Consider the following 22,868-nt stretch of genomic DNA (forward strand, 5'->3'; position numbering starts at 1 on the left):
TTCCCACTGAAGTTGATGTTTTAAAGACCAAAAACCTTTCAACCCAGTCTACATTGCCATCTACATCTACGGCCCGGGCATAATTTGGAAGTTGCACTAAAGAAAATGTTTAATTTACTGTTTACACATTTTGTTCTTTTCTATTTGTTTTAGTTTTAAATTATTTTATTATATTTAAGTTTAATTTGAAAGGCTTTTGTACCTTTCCTTTGTTAGGCAATTTTATTTTGCCTTTGCCATCTTCAATATAAGGTATGTTATTGTGCTATGATTCCTCCATTTTTTGAAGTTTCAAATTATAATAATTAGTGTTTACATTCTTCTTGTTAAAATGTTTGAAATGAATAAAACTATTGAAATAATAAAAAAAAGACCGTACCCTTTTATGTAATGATGTTTACTTTGAATTTATATTAGTTCACACAAACACTCCATCCATGCTTTTGTTCCGGCCCTCCTGTCCAGTTTAAGAACCAATTGTGGCCCTCAAGTCAAAAAGTTTGCCCACCCCTGGGTTAGAGCCTTTTTTCCTGATCTAACAAGAATGGTGAACATGGAAGGCTAGGCAAGAAGTATGAATTCAACTACTACAATTGGTACCATAAACCATGACCCCAGGCTCCAAGCCTGGAGTAATTATTGGTGTGGCCCAGGACATCAGCTGGAGGGAAGGTGCTAGGGGAAATGGGAGAATAGGACAGTTTGTATATTCTGATTCATTTGGAACCAAGGAGGCAAACCAGAATCCAATCATGACCTCTTAGGAGCCTTAACCTGAGTGTTTATTATGATTTCTAGGGAAAGGTTTAGGATACGTAATTTTGCTTACATGTACGCATGAATATGAGTTTGCTCAGCTGTCTAAGATTAAGACATTGGCAAATCCCATCCAAAGTGCTGACTCATGGAAATCCACATTTAGAGTTCAAGGAGATAAAATGGGACATTGTGTTTTAAATTCTGGTCCAAGGTTCAGATTGTGATTATAAAACAACTCAATTTGGCCTTACAGAGACCTATAAGTATCCCATCCTTGCAGCTCCACATACTGAACCATCCTGGTCTTGTTCCCCACAGAATGGGTCTACTCCGACTCCTGGTGCTCTGCACCTTGGCCGTGAGCTGCACCACTACATCTGTGCCCCTGAAGGTCCCCAGCCACTTGCCTTTCCTCCTTCGTGGCTGCAATGATGCAGATATGCTGGCTATGGCATCATCTGTCCTGCAGGACATCAATAACGACCTAAAGGAAGGCTATGTGCTGAGCCTCAACCGAGTGAGCGCTGTCCAAGAACACAGACAGGCAAGTGACAATCCCCTACCTGGGACAGGTGTTTGCACAAGCTGCATAGGCCAGGGACAAATATTGGCAGATGCTTTCCAACTTGGAGACCTGCTGAGAAGTCTCTGCTCCCCTCTGCTGGGTTGTACTACATGCTTTTACTGTTAACAGGAACAAGTGCTAATAGTATCTTACTCTGACACTTGTCCAGTGTCCCATAGTCTATAAGACATCATCAAAAATATGATAGCCACTGGTTCCGCCATAAATCAGAAACATTTTTGACCTGTCTTTAGGGGTTTCTGCTTCATGTGGGCTGTGGTACATTTTTTCACCCCTTCCCACAGGAGGGTCTGGGATCTCTGTTCTATTTCACACTGGACGTACTGGATACTACCTGCCATGTGCTCAGCAAGAAGCCATGGTGGGACTGTGAGGAGAGGCTCCTGCATGAACAGGTAAGTGTTTGTATCCCAGGAACTTTAGGGGAGAAACAGGGTGTCCTCTGTCTACAGGGTGAAGATTACTCATTGTGTGCCATCTTTTATTTTTAAAATTTATCTTTATTGTTGAAAGTATTACAGATGTCTCATTCCCCCCACCCCCACCCCATTTACCCTCTCTAGTCTGCCCCTGCCCCCTGCCCCCTGCCCCCTGCCCAAGGCCTTTACCACACTATTGTCTGTGTCCATGGGTTATGCATATATGCATATAAGTTCTTTGGTTAATCTCTTCCCACCACCTACCTAGCCCTGCCTTCCCTCTGAGATTCATCAGTTTGTTCCATGTGTCTATGTCTCTGGCCATATTTTATTTTTTTTTAAATATACACTGAGTGCCCAGATTATTATGACCAGCCGGATTATTATCATCACCCCATCAGTACTTTATTGACACTTCCAAAAATACTGAATATTGAAAACTTTCTAAGCAAATACTCTCAAGGTTTTATTATTATTTGCATATCTAATTCAATTCATTGTACTGAGGGGTGGTCATAATAATCGGGCCACTCAGTGTATGTTTATTGATTTCAGAGAGGAGGGGAGAGGGAGAAAGAAATAGGAACATCAGTGATTAGAGAGAATCATTGATTGGCTGCCTCCTGCACATCTGACACTGGGTTTCTCCTGCATATTCCACACTGGGGATAGAGTCCAAAACCTGGGCATATGCCCTGTCTAGGAATTGAACTGTGACCTCCTGGTTCATAGGTCAACACTCAACCACTGAACCATGTGGGCAGGGCGGGGCCCTGGCCATCTTTTAAATATCCTTCTTTATAATCTCTTGACAGTGGTGACCCTGTGGTTATTCCAATTCTATTAGAAAAAACAGAGTTTAATTTGGGGGAATTTATGAGAGTCCCACTGGGGTTGTGATCCCCAAATTGTTTCCTAGTTCCAAGACCCTTCTGTAGGCTCTAAGCCTGTGTTTAAATTGTGAGAAGAAGGTCTGAGCTGTAGTGCTCTGGATGTGTGTTTAAGGAAGACTGTGGAAGCAGTAAAGGAAGAGCTTTTTATTTGTTTGGGTTTTTTGTTTGTTTGTTTTTTGCTTTTTTTGTTTTAATGAATACTAATATGAAGTTTGAGGCTGGGGAATGGAAAGGCTTACAGTTGAAGCTCTCAGAGGTGCTGTGGAAGAATTTTCTGGAATCATAGGACCTAAAGGGCCTGAGAATTGATCCTTTTAAAGATGACCATTGAAGAGGCTTGGAAATAATAATTTTTATTTGTTCTCAATTATCCTGAGTTATTTCCATTTATTGATATGACACTTTTGAGTACATGATTGTGTTTAGAAGTAAGCTATTTGATCAAGATGTCTTTTCTTATCATGTAACCAGATTTGTCAAACTGCATCTATCTGATTTTTTTTCATATTTCTTTTTTTTAAATTTTTTTGATTGCCTAAAGTATTACAAAGAGCATTACATATGTCTCCTTCTGCACCCCCCCTCCCCCTTGACATCCCCCTGGCCTCCCTTACCCCCCAGTGTCTTGTGTCCATTGGTTATGCTTATATGCATGCATACAAGTCCTTCAGTTGATCTCTTACCCACCCCTCCCACCCCTCCCAACCCTCCCTGGGCTTCCCACTGTAGTTTGACAGTCTGTTCAATGCTGCTCTGCCTCTGTACCTATTTTTGTTAATCAGTTTATATCTGATTTTAAAGAGGTGTTTCTGGGAGTCTCATTTACCCTGTTGTAAATTATATTTATCAAGGTTACACTAGCTGCTAAAACACATGTCCAAAAAGTATATACTGATTCCAACATGATAGAAGTTTATTTCTTATTCATATAAATTCAAAACAGAAATTCTTATTCAAGAGGAGGCTTTCCTCTAGGAATGACTTGGAGACCCGGGTTCCTTCCACATGTGGCTCTAGACTCTGCCACCTTCAACTAATGGCTTCTGTGGTCACCATGCTCATCTACATCAAGCTATAGAAATAGAAAAAGCATGGTGGACAGATGGCACATAGGAGATCTTCATGAGCCATCCTGGAAGTGGTTACAGCCACTTCTGCTCACCTTTTTGTGGTTAGAACTCAGTTATACACAGTCACACCTAATTGGGAGGGAAGCTGGGAAATATAGTATAGCTGTGTCCCAGGAGAAGTTTAAATTGTTTGAAACTACCCCCTGGCAGTTTCTCACTCTCAAAGCCACCAAAATTGACCTTAAATTTTTCATTATTTAAAAAGAAAATGTGCAGCCTGGCTGGTATGGCTCAGTGCTTGAGCATCGACTTATGAACCAGGAGGTCATGGTTTAACTCCTGGTCAGGGCAGATGTCAAGGGTTGCAGGCTCGATCCCCAGTAGGGGGCATGCAGGAGGCAGTCAATCAATATTTCTATCTCTCTCTCCCTCTCCCTTCCTCTCTGAAAGAAATAAAAATATATTTAAAAATAAAAAGTCCAATTTCATTTTGGGGGGTATTTTAAAAAGTCAGAGTTTGTACCATGATGTCATAAAATATGTTTGTTGGTTCCAGGTTTATGGCAAATGCAAAGCATTATATTATATGAACATGCCACTAAGAATTCTTTATTTACTTGCTTATAACTGTACTCTTCGCCCAGGTAAGAGAGCGCTCTTATTTTGTTTATTTTAATGAAAGATGAAAAAAGTGAATTAAGCAGGGCTATGCTCCTGTTCTTATTTCCTATTCATACCAAGGCCAGGTTCTTAATGTATCTGATACTTGCCTCCCCTGTGAAATTCAACTTGCACTGCTCTTCTTCCCATAATTAGTCTTCCTAAATTACCTGCAATAGTTTTATTCATGAATATTGAATTAAATCCTAAATTTTTAGTCTGACATAAATGGGATCATCTCTACACTGGTCCCCAGGCTCCCTTTCTAGCTATCTCTGCCATTACCTCCCTGACTATATCACCTTTGTACTTCATTCAACTGAAAATCCCACTCTTTTCTGAATACACATTGCACTTTCCAATCTCTGCATCTTGCTTGTACCTTTCCCTCGCTGAGGATGCCCTCCCCTGGTACCCACACCCTTGTAACTCATATTTATTCTTTAAGGTCCACTGCCAGTGTTCTCTATAGTGTTCTCTATTCAGGAAAGGAACAAACTCTCCTGCTCTCATCCTATGAAACTTAAATCTAACCACTCATGGAGCACAGACCATGCACTGCCTTGATTTGAAGTCTTCTATCTTATTTCATGCAGAATATTTTATACCTTCGTTCTTCCTGCTACAGCCTCCCCCAAGTCCCTTACAAGTGTAAGGAGTCCATAATATTGTTGAGCAAATGAACTAAGAATGAGGATGAAACTAATGACATTTCAAATATGCATATGTATTCATTCTGGATCATTCTCTTTGGAAAGCAAGCATCCAAGGCATAGGAAAATTGGATATGGCTACTTGTCAAATTGGATATGGCTACTTGGATATGTGCATGTGACTCCCCTGGTGGATCTTGTTCGAGTACAGACTTTCATTCCACAGATCTGTGGTGGGGCCCGAGAGTCTGCATTTCTAACAAGCTCCAGGTCATAACACTGCTGTTGGTTCCTTTGAGGGACAAGGCAACAGAACAAATGTTGTATTAGCCACAGTTGAAGCTTCCTGGTTGAGAAGATGAGACTTACTTAAATTAGAAAACAACAACTAGTAAAACAGATCAGGACTCAAAAGTCACAGGTACCAGAGGTATGGGAGGTCAGAAAGTGACACATTGCCGAAACTGGTTTGGCTCAGTGGATAGAGCGTCGGCCTGTGGACTGAGAGGTCCTGGGTTCGAATCCGGTCAAGGGCATGTACCTGGGTTGCGTGCACATCCCCAGTAGGAGATGTGCAGGAGGCAGCTGATCGATGTTTCCCTCTCATCGATGTTTCTAACTCTCTATCTCTCTCCCTTCCTCTCTGTGAAAAATCAATAAAATATATTTAAAAAAAAAAAAAAAGAAAGTGACACATAGGGTTGGTGCCACGAGTGACAAACTGTGGATGTAACTCCCCCAAAGAATAGCTAAATACACTCATATAAATGCACGATTCATCAACTGTTTTGCTCTATAAAAACTTGCAGAGAAGTTCCTACCCTAACTTTCACACTAGTTTTGTAACCCCCAGTCAGAAATTCTGCCTGTACCATTAGAATGATTATTCTAGCCAATCATACAATGAGTTGGCCAATTTCTGCCTGACTTACATTTTTGAATCAGAGAGAGAGAGTGCTTTCACCTTTAACATGTCACTCATTTATTCACTCAATGAGCATTTGCAAAGCACTTACATTATCTTAGGTGTTGGAGACTAAGAAATGAATAAGACATACCAATAATAAGATCCCAACCTTTTAAGATACTCAGCTGGTTTACAGAGGCAATAATGATAGAAGGTATTGAGCTACTAATAGGGGGGAAGGTTTTTGTATCAATATAAACACATATGTGTTTTGAACAAAATTCTGAGCATAAATACATTTGTGTTAGGTAAAAATAAATTTTGCTTAGATTTTTCAGTACATTATTGAAGGAATGCATGCTCATTGCAGAAAACTCACTGCTGATAGCTAACTTTCATTCCAGATAATGCCTTTTCCACGCCATCCTTGCCAAAACCGAATATCTTTTTTAATTTAATCTCTGCTTCTGCTGTGGTCATATGATTTATAGGATTAAAAACAATTAAGGAGCTTTATTTTTAAACTACTCTCTTTGGCATCAACAGTTTCTCGAAGAAAGATTTGGAGAATGTGTCCCGACTGCCCATCCCCCACTAACTTGTCAGATCCCGAAGTTCTGGAGACTGCCACTGAGACGCTTGCAAGTTTCAACAAGGACAGTGAATCAGGGCAATATTCTCTTGTCAAAGTCACCAAAGCTTCTAACCAGGTGAGGTGGAAATGCCCAGTTACACCAACAATGTCTCATGACTGTTGCTATTGATTTCTAAACTGAGAGGAGAATATTAAGGCACTTCTTTGGTCATAATCCAATCTTTACTCCCTGCTTTGGTAGACCTGAAGCACATTCAATCAATTATGTTTCAGTTTCTAAGTTATTCCATAAAATTTCCACAAGAGTTGTGAGATTTTATTTTACCTCATTGCCTTTAAGGCATGAATGGAAATGGACTCAGAGTCTCCTTGGTTTATTCTACCCAGGTTCACTATTTTCTGCTACATTCTCATATCTGATTGACCATGGATCTCATTTAGCAGGTCAGCTTCTGCTCCATGTTAAGGCCTGGAGTGGATGTTGAGTTTTGTGGATTAGGAGAAATGGAGGCTCATCTGTATTTGAATTATGTTGATATCTATCATATAAAGAAATACTAATCTAAAAACAAAACTGCTTGAAGAAAATTAAGCTCACCCAAGGGAAGGTTATTAGAACCCATTCAAATCCCTAAAAGGGAAGAAAGGAATGCTGATTATGTTTTCTAAATAACAAAATCATAATAGGGTGTTTGATCATGGTGGGAATTACAGGGACAACAGGAGACCTGTGTTGACAATGACTCAGGGAATGTACGATTTCTATAAATATAATGCTGCCAAACCTCAGTTGTTTCTCTACATAGAGAGGTTTGATTTTTATTTCTCAACTCTTGTCTCATACCAGTGGATGTATGGCCTCTCCTACTTTGTGGAATATTTAATCAAAGAGTCACCATGTATCAAAACGGAAGCCAGCAGTTGTGGATATCAGCCCACTCACTATGGGGTGAGTATTCCTGAATGTCTTCATAATTTAAGATTTGTGTTCCCAGATCATCTATAAGTATGATTGAGCATAAATTATGTATGAGCTGTCAAAGACACTTTTCTTCTCCTCAAGGAGTAACTGACTAATTAGAGGTTGAGGTGGCTCAGATGCAATAATATTTTATTGTAAATGCAATTTTCATCTGCAATGTTATGCCTTTGCAGTAAAAGATCATAGATGCTGTAAAATATAGAGAAACCTTCTCAGTGGTTGATTGTGGTCCTACTTATATCTGAACAAATCCAGTTACATTTAGAATACAGTTTTATTCCTTGGGCCACTCTTTAAGAAGGACAAAGTCAAACAGGATGTCTTTGAAAGAATTCATCCAAGATTAAGAGGGTGCCTTGAAGCCATCTGACATACCTGGTGGGAATGCCAGTTGGCACAACATGTTGTAACACAATTGGACAAAATGCCTCAAAGTCTTTTCCCATTTATTTACTTATCCTATCTAATAAAAGAGAAACATGGTAATTAGCTATACCTCCACTACACTTCCCATTGGCTAATCAGGACAATATGCAAATTACCTGCCAGCCAAGATGGCGGCTGGCAGCCAGGCAGCTTGAAGCGAACATGAGGCTTGCTTGCTTCAGTGACGGAGGACTGCAACATTCCCCGCCTGCCTTGCCGGCCTCTGAGCTTGCAGTTTGAAACATTGTAACAAATATAGAAGCTAAACAAAACCCCAGAAACCTGCTTTCTGCCAGCCGGGATCTCAGAGCTGGAGTTGAAACAGTGTTTCAATTATAGAACCCAAACAAACCAGATACCTGCTTTCAGCAGCCGAGGCCTCAGAGCTGGAGCCAAGCCTCAGAGCTAAAGCTGGCCCAGAATAAAAGAAAAAAGAAAAAAAGGAGCGGTTGGGAACTTCAGTCACCCGCTAGCCTGAAAACAGCCTGCAGCCCCTCACCCAGCCTGGCCAGGCACCCCTGTGGGGACCCCCACCCTGAAGGGTGTGTGACCAGCTGCAAACAGCCATGAGCCCCTCACCCAGGCTGCCAGGCACCCAAGCGGGACACCCACCCTGATCCAGGACACCCTTCAGGGCAAACCAGCCAGCCCCAACCCATGCACCAGGCCTCTATTCTATATAGTAAAAGGGTAATATGCCTCCCAGCACCGGGATCACCGGCACCGGGATCAGTGTGACAGGGGGCAGCGCCCAAACCCCCTGATCGCCCTTTGGCTCTGTGTGTGACAGTGGGCGGGGCCACAACCTCCCTATCTGCCTTGCTCTGTTCGTGACAGGGGAAGGCACCCCAAAGCCCTGATCAGCCCTGCTCTGTGTGTGACAGGTTGCGGTGTCTCAACTCCCTCCACCCCCCACGGGCCCTGCTCTGTGTGTGATAGGGTAGAGCTATAACCTCCCCATCGGCCCTGCCCTGAGTGTGACAGGGTGTGGCGCCCCAACCCCCTGATCCGCCCTGCTCTGTGTGTGACAGGGGGCGGTGCCCCAACTCCACTATTGGCCCTACTCTGTGATTGACAGGGGGGAGCTCCTCAACCCCCTGATTGGCCCTGCTCTGTGCGTGACAGGGGGGAGCTTCCCAACCCCCTGATCGACCCTGCTCTGTGAGTGAGAGGGTATGGAGCCCCAACCCCCCCGATGGGCCCTCCTCTGTGAGTGACAGGGGGCAGCACCTCAACCCCCTGATCGGCACTGCTCTGTGCATGACAGGGGGTGGCGCCGCAACCTCCCCATCGACCCTGCCTTGAGTGTGACAGGGGGCGATGCCCCAACCCCCCAATCGGCCCTACCCTTAGCATGACTGAGGGTGGCATCGCAACCTCCTGATCTGCCCTGCTCTGTGCATGACAGGGGGCGGCGCCCCAACTCCCCAATCAGCCCTGTTCTGAGCCTAACCAAGGGCTGCACCTAGGGATTGGGCCTGCCCTCTGCCACTGGGAGCAGGCCTAAGCCAGCAGGTCGTTATCTCCCGAGGGGTCCCAGACTGCTAGAGGGCACAGGCCTGGCTGAGGTACCATCTCTACCCCCCGAGTACACAAATTTTTGTGCACCGGGCCTCTAATTTATAATAACAGCTTTATTAAGACATAATTCATACACCATTAAATTCACCCTTTTAACCTATACAATTTAGTGACATTTTAGTGTATTCTCAGAGTTGTGCCACCACCAACAGTATTTAATTTTAGAATATTTTCATCAGTTTTCAAAGAAACTCCATACCCATTAGCAATCACTCTCCTTAGTCCTTTACCCATGCCCATGGAATCCACTAATCTATTTGCTATCTCTGTGACTTTACCTTTATCTGAACATTTCATATAAAGGAATCATACTGTATGGCCTTTTCAATCTGTCTTCTTTCACTTAACATTTTTTTTTTTCGAGCACCTATTATGTTCCGGGACCTTTATTTTTTTTTTTAATATATTTTTTATTGATTAAGATATTACATATGTGTCCTTGTCCCCACGTTACCCTCTACCTCCCCCCCCCCCCCCCCGCTCATACCCTCACCCCCCGGTTGTCCGTGTCCATTGGTTAGGCCTATATGCTTGCATATAAGTCCTTTGGTTGATCTTTCCCCCTTACCCCCACCCTCCCCTACCTTCCCTCCAAGGCCCGACAGTCCAAACAATGCCTCTCCGTCTCTGGATCAGTCCTTGTTCATCAGTTTATGTTGTTCATTATATTCCACAAATGAGTGAGATCCTGTGGTATTTATCCGCTCTCCAGTTCCATCCACGCTGTGGCAAATGGTAAGAGTTCCTTTTTTTTTCTTCCTCTTCTTAAAGAATACCTTTCAGCATTTCATATAATGCTGGTTTGGTGGTGATGAACTCCTTTAGCTTTTTCTTATCTGTGAAGCTCTTTATCTGACCTTCTATTCTGAATGATAGCTTTGCTGGATAAAGTAATCTTGGTTGCAGGTTCTTGCTATTCATCACTTTGAATATTTCCTGCCACTCTCTTCTGGCCTGCATGGTTTCTGTTGAGAAATCAGCTGACAGTCGTATGGGTACTCCCTTGTAGGTAACTGACTGTCTTTCTCTTGCTGCTTTTAAGATTCTATCTTTATCTTTTGCTCTTGGCATTTTAATTATGATGTGTCTTGGTGTGGTCCTCTTTGGATTCCTTTTGTTTGGGGTTCTCTGCGCTTCCTGGACTTGTAAGTCCATTTCTTTCACCAGGTAGGGGAAGTTTTCTGTCATTATTTCTTCAAATAGGTTTTCAATATCTTGCCCTCTCTCTCCTTCTGGGTACCCCTATAATTCTGATGTTGGTACGCTTGAAGTTGTCCCAGAGGTTCCTTACACTATCATCATATTTTTGGAATCTCTTTTCTTTTTTCTTTTTCAATTGGGTATTTTTTGTTTCTTTGTATTTCAAATCTTTGACTTGATTCTTGGGATCCTCTTGTCTGCTGTTGGATCTCTGTAAATTATTCTTTATTTCAGTCAGTGTATGCTTAATTTCTAGTTGGTCCTTTTTCATGTCCTCCAGGGTCTCACTATACTTATTGAGGGATTCATTAAATTTATCGGCGGTTTCCATAAAATTCTTAAAAAACCTTATAAACATGGCCTTGAACTCTATATCCAGTCGTTCGCTTTCCTCCATTTCTGCCATTTGTGACCTGTTTCTTTGTCTCCGCATTTTGGCTGCTTCCCTGTGTTGATAGAGTGGCCCTGTGTGCCAGGTGTCCTGTAGGGCCCAGTGGCTCAGCCTCCCCAGTTGCCTGAGGTGGACACTCTTGGTGCACCCCCTTGTGGGCTTTGTGCACAGTCTTGTTGTAGTTATGCCTTGGTTGTTGCAGGATCACTGGGAGGAATTGACCTCCAGGTCAATTGGCTGTGAGAATCAGCTGTGTCTGAAGTGGGAGAACTTCTGTGCTGAAGACACCCTTCTGGGGCAAGACTTGCTTCAGTGGGGCTTTGGTGCTCACTTAGTCTGCTTCCTGACTGTGTCCCTTATGGATCTGAGGAGTTGCAATCTGGATGGTCCCCCTCTGACCACTGGGTACAGTGGCTCCTGGATCTAAGGAGGTGCTAATTCAGCCTCTGCCTGAGCCCACACAGCAGGAGCCACGAAGAGGCTCAGCTGTGAAGCAATGCAAGCCGCTGCGGGGCCTTGGGCCTTCTCTTGGAAGTTCTGGGTCTGCCTAGCCCAGCTGCAGTTAGGTACATTCACATGCAAAAGACTCTGCCGCAGCCTGGGTGGGGCGGGGTCTCAGGGAATCAAAGGGCGGAGCAAGCAGCTATGGCTGATTCTCAGCCCAGCCCTAAGGAGTCGCGCGTCTCAGTGACCCGATAATTGCTGCAAGCACCTCTGAGGGAAAGCCGCCCTCAAGTTCGCCCGCTGCCAGACAGCCCAGCTTTTTCCCGTATGAGTCCTGGGTCCCCAGAGACTTCCCGGAACCGGAGTTCAGAGCAGTCGGGAGCTTGTGACTCCCTCTGGATTCAAAAAGATAGCCGCGTCCTCAGGTGCCACCCCGTTTCCGCGCGCGCAAGCCGCCGTACCTCTGTACTTAACCTCCGCAGCTCCTCTGGCTCTCAGTGTGCTTTTCTTTCCTCCTAGTTGTAGAATTTACACTCAGCCAGCATTCCTGTATTTCTGGATGATGTCCACTCTGTCCTTTTGTGGTATTTTTCAATTGTTGTGGGAGGCAGCAATTTCCCGGTGTTTATCTATGCCGCCATCTTAGTTCCTCCCACTTAACATTTTTAAAAAAAATATATTTTATTGATTTTTTTCAAGGAGGAAGGGAGAGGGATAGAGAGTTAGAAACATCGATGAGAGAGAAACATCTACCAGCTGCCTCCTGCAACCCCCCCACCCCCGCTGGGAATGTGCCCACAACCAAGGTACATGCCCTTGACCGGAATCTAACCTGGGACCTTCAGTCCACAGTCCGACACTATATCCACTGAGCCAAACCGGTTAGGGCTAACATAACATTTTTAAGGTTTATCCATTTTGTAGAATGTATGAGTGCTTCATTTCTTTTAATTATCAAATAATATTTAATTGTAGGTATATACCACATATTATTGATTCATCAGTTGATGCATATTTGGGTTTCCTCATTTGAGCTATTATGAATAATGTTGCTATGAACATTTCTGTACAAGTTTTTATGGATACATATGTTTTCATTTCTCTTGGGTATATACCTTGGACTGGGATTGCTGGGTCATATGAGAACTCTATGTTTAACCTTTTGACTAATTGTGAAAAGTGACTGCACCAGTTTTATAAACCCATCAGCAATGTAGGAGGGTTTAATTTCTCTACACACATGCCAATGCTTATTATTATTATCTGTCTTTTTATTATAGCCATCTTACTGGGTATGAGGTAATATTTTATTTTGGTTGTTATTTGCATTTTCCTCATGGCTAATGATGTTGAGGATCTTTTCAATGTGCTTACTGTACAATTGTATATGTTCTTTGGAGAAATCTATTCAAATCCTTTGTCCATTTTAAAATTGGCCTATTTATTTTTTATAGTTGATGTGTAAGAGTTCTGTGCATATTCTGTATACAATCTCCTCATCAGATATGTGGTTCTCAAATATTTTTTCCGTTGTCTGGATTGTCTTTTCATTTCCTCGATGATGTTTTTTGAAGTACAAAGTCTTTAATTTTGATGAAGTTGTAGTTGTATATTTTTTCTTTTGTTGAATGTGCTTTTGATGTCATACTTAAAACACCATTGCCTAATCCAAAATCAGTAAGATTTATTTACTCCTATGGATTCAGCCAATGGTTTTATAGTTTTATCTCTTATCTATGACCCAATTTTAGTTAATTTTTGTATATGATGAGAGGTAGGAGACTCAACTTTATTCTTTTGCATGTGGATATCCAGGTGTCCCAGCACTATTTGTTGAAAGGACTATTTCTTCCCCCATTTAATTGTCTTGCATACTTTAAGAAGATCAATTGACCATAAGTATAAGGGTTTATTTCTATACTCTCAATTTTATTCCACTGATCTATATATCTATTCTTACACCACTACCACTCTATCTTAAATATTATAGCTTTGTAGTAAGTTTTAACATTGGGAAATGTGAGTCCTCCTTGCTCTCATTCAAGATTGGTTTGGGTATTCTAGATTCCTTGAATTCTTACAACAATTTTAGGATCAGCTTGTTAGTTTTTATTTTTAAAAAGGCAATTGGAGCCCTGGCTTGTGTAGCTCAGTTGGCTGGAGCATCATCATGTATACCAAAAGGTTGCAAGTTCGATTCCTTGTCAGGGCACATACCTACTAGTACATTGTGAGTTTGATCCCCAGTTAGAGTGTTTACAGGAGGCAATTGATCAATGTTTCTCTCTCATGTAAATGCTTCTCTCTCTCTCCTTTTCTCTCTCTCTCTCAAATCAATAAAAATATGTCCTTGGGTAAGGATTAAAAGAAAACGGAGTTGGTTATTTGAGAGGGATTGGTTGCATTGAATCTGTAGATCAATATGGGAAGTATTGTCATCTTAAAAATATTAAGTCTTCCAATCTATGAATATGGATGTCTTTCCATTTTTTTAGAACTTAATTTTTTTCAACAATGTGTTGTAGTTTTCTGTGTATAAGACTTGTATTTATTTGTACACCTAAATATCTTATTCTCTTTGATGCTACCAACATATATTTGTCTTCTTAATTTTATTTTTGGATTATTCATAGCAAGTTTATAGACATAAAATTGATTTTTATATATTGATCTGTATCTTGCAACCTTGCCAAACTCATTTATTAGTTCTAATAGTTTTCCAATAGATTCCTTAAGATTTTCTATATATGTGCAAGATCATGTCATCTGCAAATAGAAATAGTTTACTTCTTCCTTTCCAATCTGCATGCCTTTATTCATTGATTTGACTAATATTCCTGGCTAGAACTTCCAGTGCAATGTTAAATAGAGGTGGGGAGAACAGATATCCTTATCTTATTCCTGTTTTTAGGGAGGGAAGGATTCAGTATTTCATTATTTAATATGATGTTGACTAGGTTTTTCATAGATACTGTTTATCAAGTTGAGAAAGTTTTCTTCTATTGTTAGTTTGTTGAATATTTTTATCAAGAGAGAGTGTTAAAGTTTGTCAAATGCTTTTTCTGTGTTAATGAGACAATCATTTGATTTCCCCCCTTTTAATCTATTAGTATTATATATAGCAATGATTGATTTTTCTATATTAATACAGTCTTGCACTTTGGGAATGAATCCCAATTGATCATAGTGTACAATACTTTTTAGATGTTGCTGAATTCCATTTGTCAGTATTTTAAAAAAGATTTTCATCTATATTCATAGGAGATACTGATCTATAGTTTATTTTTGTGTTGTCTCTGCCCTATTTTAAATATGAGTTTAACATTGGCCTCATAGAATGAGTTGAAAATTTTCTCCTATTTTATTTTGGAAGAGTTTGTTGGTATTCATTCTTCTTCAACTGTTTGGTAGAATTCACCAATAAAGCCATCTGGGCCTGAGCTATTCTTTGTGGGAAGTTTTTTTTGGACTAATAATTCAATCTCTTATGTCTATTCAGATTTTTTGATTTCTTCTTTAGTGGATTTTGGTAGCTTGTATCTTCCTAGGAATTTGTCTATTTTTTCTAAGTTATCTAATTTGCCAGTATAGTTGTTTACAGTATTCCCTTTTTATTTTTGAAGGATCTGAAATAATGTTCCCTCTTTAATTCTAATTTTAGTATTTTGAGTCTTTTTTGGGGGGTCAGTCTAGGGCTTTGTCAATTTTATTGATCTTTTCAAGGAGTCAACTTTCAGTTTTGTTTATTTTCTTTGTGTTATTTTTTATCACCTAGTTTATTTCCTCTCTATTCTTGATTTTTGCCTTCTTTGTGTTTGCATTGGGCTTATTTTATTCTACTTTTTCTAGTTTTCTAAGGTAGAGCTTAGGTTATTGATTTGTAATCTTTTTCTCTTTTCTTTTTTACAAAAAATATATTTTTGTTTATTTTAGAGAGGAAGGGAAGGGAGAAGAAAGAGAGAGAGAGAGAAACATCCTTACTGGGGATCAAACCCATAACCTGGGTATGTTTTCTGAGTGGGAATCGAACCAGCGACCTTTGAATACCTGGAAAGATGCTCAACCAACTGGCCAGGGCTCTTTTTTACATCTATAAATTATTTTTGAAGGAATTTTTTAGCTTCTCAACAAGTTGTGTACATTGTGTTTTTGTTTCCATCCATCTGAAAGTATTTTCCAATTTTCATTGTGATAGCTTCTTTGACAAATTGGTTATTTAGAAGTATGCTACTTAATTTCTATATATATATGAAATTCCCTAATTTTCTTCTGTTATTCTGTTTCTAAAAACATTTCATTGTGGTTGGAGAATGTACTTTGAATGATCTTAATTCTTAAATTTACTAAAGTTTAATTTATGGTTTATAATAAGGAATATCCTGGAGAATGTTCCATGTACACTTGAGAAGAATGTGTATTTTGCTGTTGTTAGGTGAAGCATTTGGTAATTGTCAGGGTTAGTTGGTTTATAGTGTGGTGTAAAATTTCTGTTTCCTTGTTAATATTCTGCATAGTTGTTCTATCCATTATTGAAAGTGAGGTTTCAAACTGTTACTGTTGAATTTTCTACATCTTCCTTGAATCTGTTAGTTTTGGCTAATGTACTTTGGGGCTTTGTTGAAGGTCATATATATGTATAGTTGTCATGTTTTTCTAATAAATTGACTTTTTATCATTATAAAATGTTTTTCCTTCTCTCTAGTAACAATTTTTGTCTTAAAGTCAATTTTGCCTAATATTTGTATAATCATTCCAGCTCTCTTTTGGTTACTGTTTACAGTGTGAGTTTTTTCCATCTTTTTACTTTCAACCTATGTGTGTTTCTCAAAAGCCTTTTGCAACCAGTCAATTGAATATTCTCAATTTTGTCAAGGAATAATTGGGAAAACATCTTCAGCCTATTTTGTGGAATCTCTTTTTCCCACTTGTCAATGACTTCTTGGGCAGATCTCCTAGCTATCTGATTATTTTCAAAAAGAGAAACACAATAACTATGGAAGAAATTGAAGCAGTCATCAAAAAGCTTCCATCAAACAAAAGCCCAGGACCAGACGGCTTCACAGGGGAGTTTTACCAAACATTCAAGGAAGAACTAAAACCTATCCTCCTCAGACTACTACAAAAAATTCAAGAGGAAGGAACACTTCCAAGCTCATTCTATGAAGCCAGCATCACCCTAATACCAAAACCAGGTAAAGACAACACAATGAAAGAGAATTACAGGCCAATATCCCTCATGAACATAGATGCCAAAATCCTCAACAAAATCTTAGCAAATCGGATCCAGCAGTACATCAGAAAGATCATACACCATGACCAAGTAGGATTTATCCCAGGGATGCAAGGATGGTACAATATCCGCAAATCAATAAACGTGATACATCACATAAACAAATTGAAAGAAAAAAACCACATGGTCATATCAATTGATGCAGAAAAAGCATTTGACAAAATTCAACACCCATTTTTGATAAAAACTCAAAAAGAGAAACAATTTCACTTAGGTAATTAAGATTCACTTTCAGGTATTGACTGTTCAGTCAATTCTGAAACAACAAGAAATCTCACATTTAATACAAAGTTTTCCCATTCTGTAGCTCAAGCCTGACCTAGAGCTTAAGACCTGATGTGAGGAAGGGATCAAAGTCTGTCCTTTCATTTTTTCTTTTCCTCCTGCAATCTTTTGCTTAAGTCTGGATCTTCCAAGTTCAAAGAACAATGAGAGAGGAGTAGAGAAGAGAGTACCAAGTTTTTTTACACAACTAAACCTACAGTTGTAGTTTTCTCTTGGTCTACACTGGCTTTCTATGAAACAGGCTCCAGTGTTGGTTCTCTCAGATTGTACAGCTGTGAGTTCATCCAGAGGTCTTTTCCTAGTAGGATGATGTATTCTCCAGCTGGCTCCTTGGAACTGTCCCTTCTTAGAGCCCCCACAAAATTTTACTATTAAATGCCCTGTATTTGAAAGTCCCTTCAGGTGGGCACATTCAAAAGAATACTACATATGACATTTGCTTGTCCCATGTAAACTTCACAGATTTTTACTATCTCAGACAGTGGAAACAGGCTTCCCTTGCTGCCCTTTCTTCTTACCATGGTAGGCTGCTTTACCAAGATCCTCTCTTAGAATGTTCTAAGAGAGAAACAAATCCCTATCTCCATAGCTCATATGTCCCTAAACTCTAGGATTCACACATCAAGCATGCCTTCAAACTCCCTTTTTGTGGTCTGCTTTAATTTCAGCACCACGTAGGCCTAGGAAATATGATAGCTCAGCAAATCCCAGGCTGAGTGGGAGGGGCCCGGCTCTACTTGGTACCAGTACCTGCAGTCTCTCCAGCAGGTTCACTCAGAGCCCTTTCTCTGTGTGACTTGGTGGTGAAGAGGAGAAGGGAAGGGCTGAAGCACCATTCCCCAAGTACTTTCCACATTAATGGATTTTTCCCGCTCTGAAGAATTTCTAATCTTATCTTCAAATAGTCTGGAGATGGGTGATAGAGTAATATTCAGGCATTCTCTTTAGACACATTTTAGTAAATTCAATGTGAATACTGTATTCTTAAAATTCTTTAGAAATTGAGGCAACATTTTATTATAATATTCTATTTATACTTGAAAATGTCTATCCTCTGTGACTCTAAAATTTCTCTTCCAGTAATTTACCCTAAGAAGTTAACTAGGTATATAAAAAAAAGATATAGCTTCAATGTTTAAACAAAACAAATGAGATACAATTTAGTGTCTAACAAAAGAGAGCTTGTTAAATAACAGAGAAATACTAGGTAATCATTATAAAGATCATAGAAGCCTGGTCGGTGTGGCTCAGTGGTTGAGCATCAATCCATGAACCAGAAGATGGTGGGTTTGATTTCTGATCAGGGCACATGCCCAATTGCAGGCTCAAACCCCAGCAGGGGGTGTGTAGGAGGTAGCCAAATGATGATGAAGTTTCTCTCTCATCTATGTTTCTATCTCTTCCTCTCCCTTCCTCTCTCTCTAAAATCAATAAAAACATATTTTTAAAAAGATCATAGAAGACTATTCAATGCCATAAAAGGATTTTCACAACATATTATTAACTGACAAAAGGGGGTTATAAATAATATGTAAGTTATAATCCTATTTTCTAGAAGAAAAACTATATATATGCACAGGAAAAAAAGATTAGAAGAAAAGAAATCATATCTTTCTGTGCAATTATAGGTCTTTTTATTTTCGTTCTGTTTATCCATATTCTAAATAACTATTACATGTGTAATAAGAAAACAAAATTATTTTATTTTTTAAATAAAGAAAAGTTGAAGGAGCCGAGAGTGGTTTTTTTTCTGAGAATAGTGTTAACGTGAAAGCATTCAAACTTGTAAAGAATTTTTGTGAGTTTATTTAAGTCAAACTGTCCACATTTCCTGAGAAGCAGAATCTCAAAGGTTTTGGATAATGCTCAGGAGAATGGCAGTTTTTCACTTTGTTTTATACATTACAATCAAAGGAGGAGATGTAAGTGGTTTACATAAAATCCATTGGTGATAGATTAGGGAGGTGGGAGAAAGCAAAGCTGTGGGGGAGGGAACCTCTGAGATTGAATAAAAAGTAAAAGTAAATTGATAGATACATACTTCTTTTACTTAGTTGGGTACAGGATAGTTAATGTCAAAAAGTATACTTTTTTGTACTTAGGTGGGTACAGGATAGTTTACAGTTAACAATTAACATGATAACAATAACAATGAAAGAATTTATGGTCTCTGTCCTTACAATTATCCCATTGATAATTGTAAACATTTGGTTGTGCCCTGAGGGGTCCAGAAAAGGGGAAGATACAAGTTACCCTGACATTTTAGGTAGGTTATCTTAAATGCAAAAAGACAATAAGCTCAGTTAAGGTAAAGATTGACCTTTGTCAGGAAAGATATTGGCCTAGGAAAGTGATGGTGAACCTATGACACACAAACTCATTTTTTTGGTTGATTTTTCTTTGTTAAATGGCATTTAAATATATAAAATAAATATCAAAAATATAAATCTTTGTTTTACTATGGTTGCAAATATCAAAAAATTTCTATATGTGACATGGCACCAGAGTTAAGTTAGGGTTTTTCAAAATGCTGACACACTGAGTTCAAAAGGTTCGCCATCACTGGCCTAGGACATGACTACCCACTATAAACTGCCTTTAGTTAATGTTTTAATTTCAGACCATCCTTTGTGCTTACTTTAGGTCTTTGAGTTTGCAAGACCGCCATGCAGGCCTTCCCTGAGCTTGTCAGATTAGCATGTGGCCCCTTTCATCCACAAGAGTTAACTCAGATGAAACATACATAAAGGGCTGCTCTATATGAGAGTTGAGAACAAGTTATTTAAGTGACCCTGTTATGCCCAGAATTCGGGGTCCCCAATAATACACCACCAGGGAGCCTCTTCCGATGCAAAAGCAAGGAGTCTTTATTAATCTTATTAATCAAACCTAGGTTTGGCTCCCAGCCTCTGTCCGATGCAGCGGTAAGGCGAGAGAGCGTGTCCCAGGAGAACAAAGGTTATATAGGACTAGTTAGTTGGGTGGGCTTAGGGAGTGACATGGGTTATAGAGATTGGTCATTTAGGTCAGGGTTTTTCATCAGGGTCTTACAGCAGAAAGGTCAGGAAGTGACCAGCACATTCTGAGGCTTGGGCTGTCCCCCACTATAGCCTTATCAGGACCTTAGCTGCATTCCTGGAGCTTCATTGGTCCATTCAGGTGGTGGTTGGGGGAGTTAGGTCAATACTGGCATTCTTGTGGTCACTCAGAAAAGAAGGGGGCTTGGGCTGAGGGCCCAGCCCTACAAGGCAAGATAGGGGAGAGGGAGGGGAGTATGTTTCGGCTTTGTCCTTTCAACCCAAGGGTAGAAATAAGGCCAAGAGATACACAGTCTATAGACACAGATTTCCACTTTGTATAAAGAATTTTCTAATAAAGTTTGTTCCTCAAGAAGTTTTATTTTTAAATTTTATTTATTGTTTAAAGTATTACAAATAGTACTACATATGTCTCCTTTTTTGTCCCCCCCATTGACCTTTCCCAGGCCTCCCCCCCCCCAATGCCCTCACCCCCTGTCCCTCCCAGTGTCTTGTGTCCATTGGTTATGCTTATATGCATGCATACAAGTCCTTCGGTTGATATCTTACCTCCCCCGCCCCGCCAATACTCCCCAGCCTTCCTGCTGTAATTTGACAGTCTGTTTGATGCTTCTCTGCCTCTGTATCTATCTTTTTGTTCATCAGATTATAATGTTCTTTATTATCCATAAATGAGTGAAATCATGTGGTATTTTCTTTCACTGCTTGGCTTATTTCACTTAGCGTAATGCTCTCCAGTTCCATTCATGCTGCTGCAAATGGTAAGAATTCCTTCTTTTTTATGGCAGTGTAGTTTTCCATTGTGTAGATGTACCACTGTTTTTTTCAATCCACTCATCTGCTGTAGGCTACTTAGGCTTTCCAAATCTTAGCTATTGTAAATTGTGCTGCTATTAACATAGAGGTGCATATATCCTTTCTGATTGGTGTTTCTGTTTTTTTGGATATATTCCTAGAAGTGGTATGACTGGGTCAAATGGAAGTTCCATTTTTAAATTTTGGAGGAAGTGGCATACTGTTTTCCACAATGGCTGTACCAGTCTGTATTCCCACCAGCAGTGAAGGAGGGTTCCTTTTTCTCTGCATCCTCTTCAGCACATGTCATTTGTTGATTTGTTGATGATAGCCATTCTGACAGGTGTGAGGTGATACCTCATTTTTGTTTTGATTTGCATCTCTCAGATAACTAGTGACTTTGAGCATGTTTTCATGTGTCTCTTGGCTTTCTGACTGTCCTCTTTCGAAAAGTGTCTGTTTAGGTCCTTTGCTCATTTTTTAATTGGTTTATCTTCCTTTTGTTAAGTTGTATGAGTTCCCTGTAAATGTTGGAAATTAAACTGTTATCGGTGATAATATTGGCAAATATGTTCTCCCATGCTGTGGCTTTCTTGTTGTTTTGTTGATGGTTTCTTTTGCTGTGCAGAGCTTTTTATTTTGATGTAATCTCATTTGTTTATTTTCTCCTTAGTCTCTCCCGCTCTAGGATCTGTATCTGTAAAGATATTGATATGACATATATCTGCAGTTTTTCTGCCTATGGAGTCTTGTAGGATTTTTATGGTTTCCCGTCTTCCATTCAAGTCCTTTAGCCATTTTGAGTTTGTTTTTGTGTATGGTGTAAGTGGTGATCTAGTTTCATTTCTTTGCATGTATCTGACCAAATTTTCCTGCACCATTTATTATAGAGGCTGTTTTGACTCCATTGTATTTTCTTGCCTCCTTTGTCAAATATTGAGTATAATGGCTTGGATCAATTTCTAGGTCCTCTATTCTGTTTCATTGATCTATATGTCTGTTCTTGTGTCAGTACCAAGCAGTTTTGAGAACCATGGCTTGGTAATATAGTTTGATGTCTGGTATTGTGATCCTTCCAACTTTGTTCTTCTTTCTCAGGACAGCTGTGGCTATTTGGGGTCTCTTTTTATTCCAGATGAATTTTTGGAGAGTTTGTTCTAGATCTTTGAAATATGCCATTGGTATTTTAATAGGTATTGCATTGAATCTATAGATCGCTTTAGGTCAGAGGTCCTCAAACTTTTTAAACAGGGGGCCAGTTCACTGTCCCTCAGACATTCCACACATGCGCACTGCAGGCCTGGGATAAGTCAGCTGCTAAGCAGGACAAGCAGCGGCAGCAAAAACACCCAGCGAGCCGGATAAATGTTTTCGGTGGGCTGCATGTGACCCACGGGCCATAGTTTGAGGACCCCTGCTTTAGGTAGTATGGACATTTTAATGATGTTGATTCTACCAACCCATGAACATGGTATGTTCTTCCATTTGTTTATGTCTTCCTCTATCTTTTTTTCAATGTCCTGTAGTTTTCCAAGTACAGGTCTTTTATGTCCTTGGTTAAGTTTTTTCCTAGGTATCTGAATTGTTTTTTGTGCAATGGTAAATGGGATTGCTTTTTAGTTTCTCTTTCTGTGAGTTCATTATTGGTGTATAAAAAGGCCATAGATTTCTGGATGTTAACTTTGTATCCTGCTACATTGCCAAATTCATTTATTAGGTCTAGTAGTTTTTTGATGGAGTCTTTGGGGTTTTTTATGTATAGTATCATGTCATCTGCAAATATGGACAGTTTTACTTCTTCTTTTACAATTTGAATGCCTTTTATTTCTTCTTGTCTGTTCTCTATGGCTGGTACTTCTAGTACTATGTCGAACAGGAGTGGTGAAAGTGGGCA

The 22,868-nt window shown here is 39.9% G+C and overlaps 1 protein-coding gene across 1 annotated transcript in view; it reads left to right on the plus strand.

Annotated features, from left to right (window-relative positions):
* The first annotated feature begins 1,011 nt into the window (after positions 1 to 1,011).
* Positions 1,012 to 22,868, plus strand: part of LOC132230206 (fetuin-B-like) — a 29,694-nt gene continuing 7,837 nt past the window's right edge. Inside the window, exons 1-5 of the mRNA XM_059687305.1 lie at positions 1,012 to 1,303; positions 1,630 to 1,740; positions 4,284 to 4,371; positions 6,494 to 6,657; positions 7,390 to 7,491. Coding sequence (XP_059543288.1) covers positions 1,079 to 1,303; positions 1,630 to 1,740; positions 4,284 to 4,371; positions 6,494 to 6,657; positions 7,390 to 7,491 — 690 coding nt within the window. The 5' untranslated portion in view covers positions 1,012 to 1,078. The remainder of the gene's footprint in view (positions 1,304 to 1,629; positions 1,741 to 4,283; positions 4,372 to 6,493; positions 6,658 to 7,389; positions 7,492 to 22,868) is intronic.

Source organism: Myotis daubentonii, chromosome 3 (genome assembly GCF_963259705.1).
Source record: "Myotis daubentonii chromosome 3, mMyoDau2.1, whole genome shotgun sequence".
NCBI lineage: Eukaryota > Metazoa > Chordata > Mammalia > Chiroptera > Vespertilionidae > Myotis > Myotis daubentonii.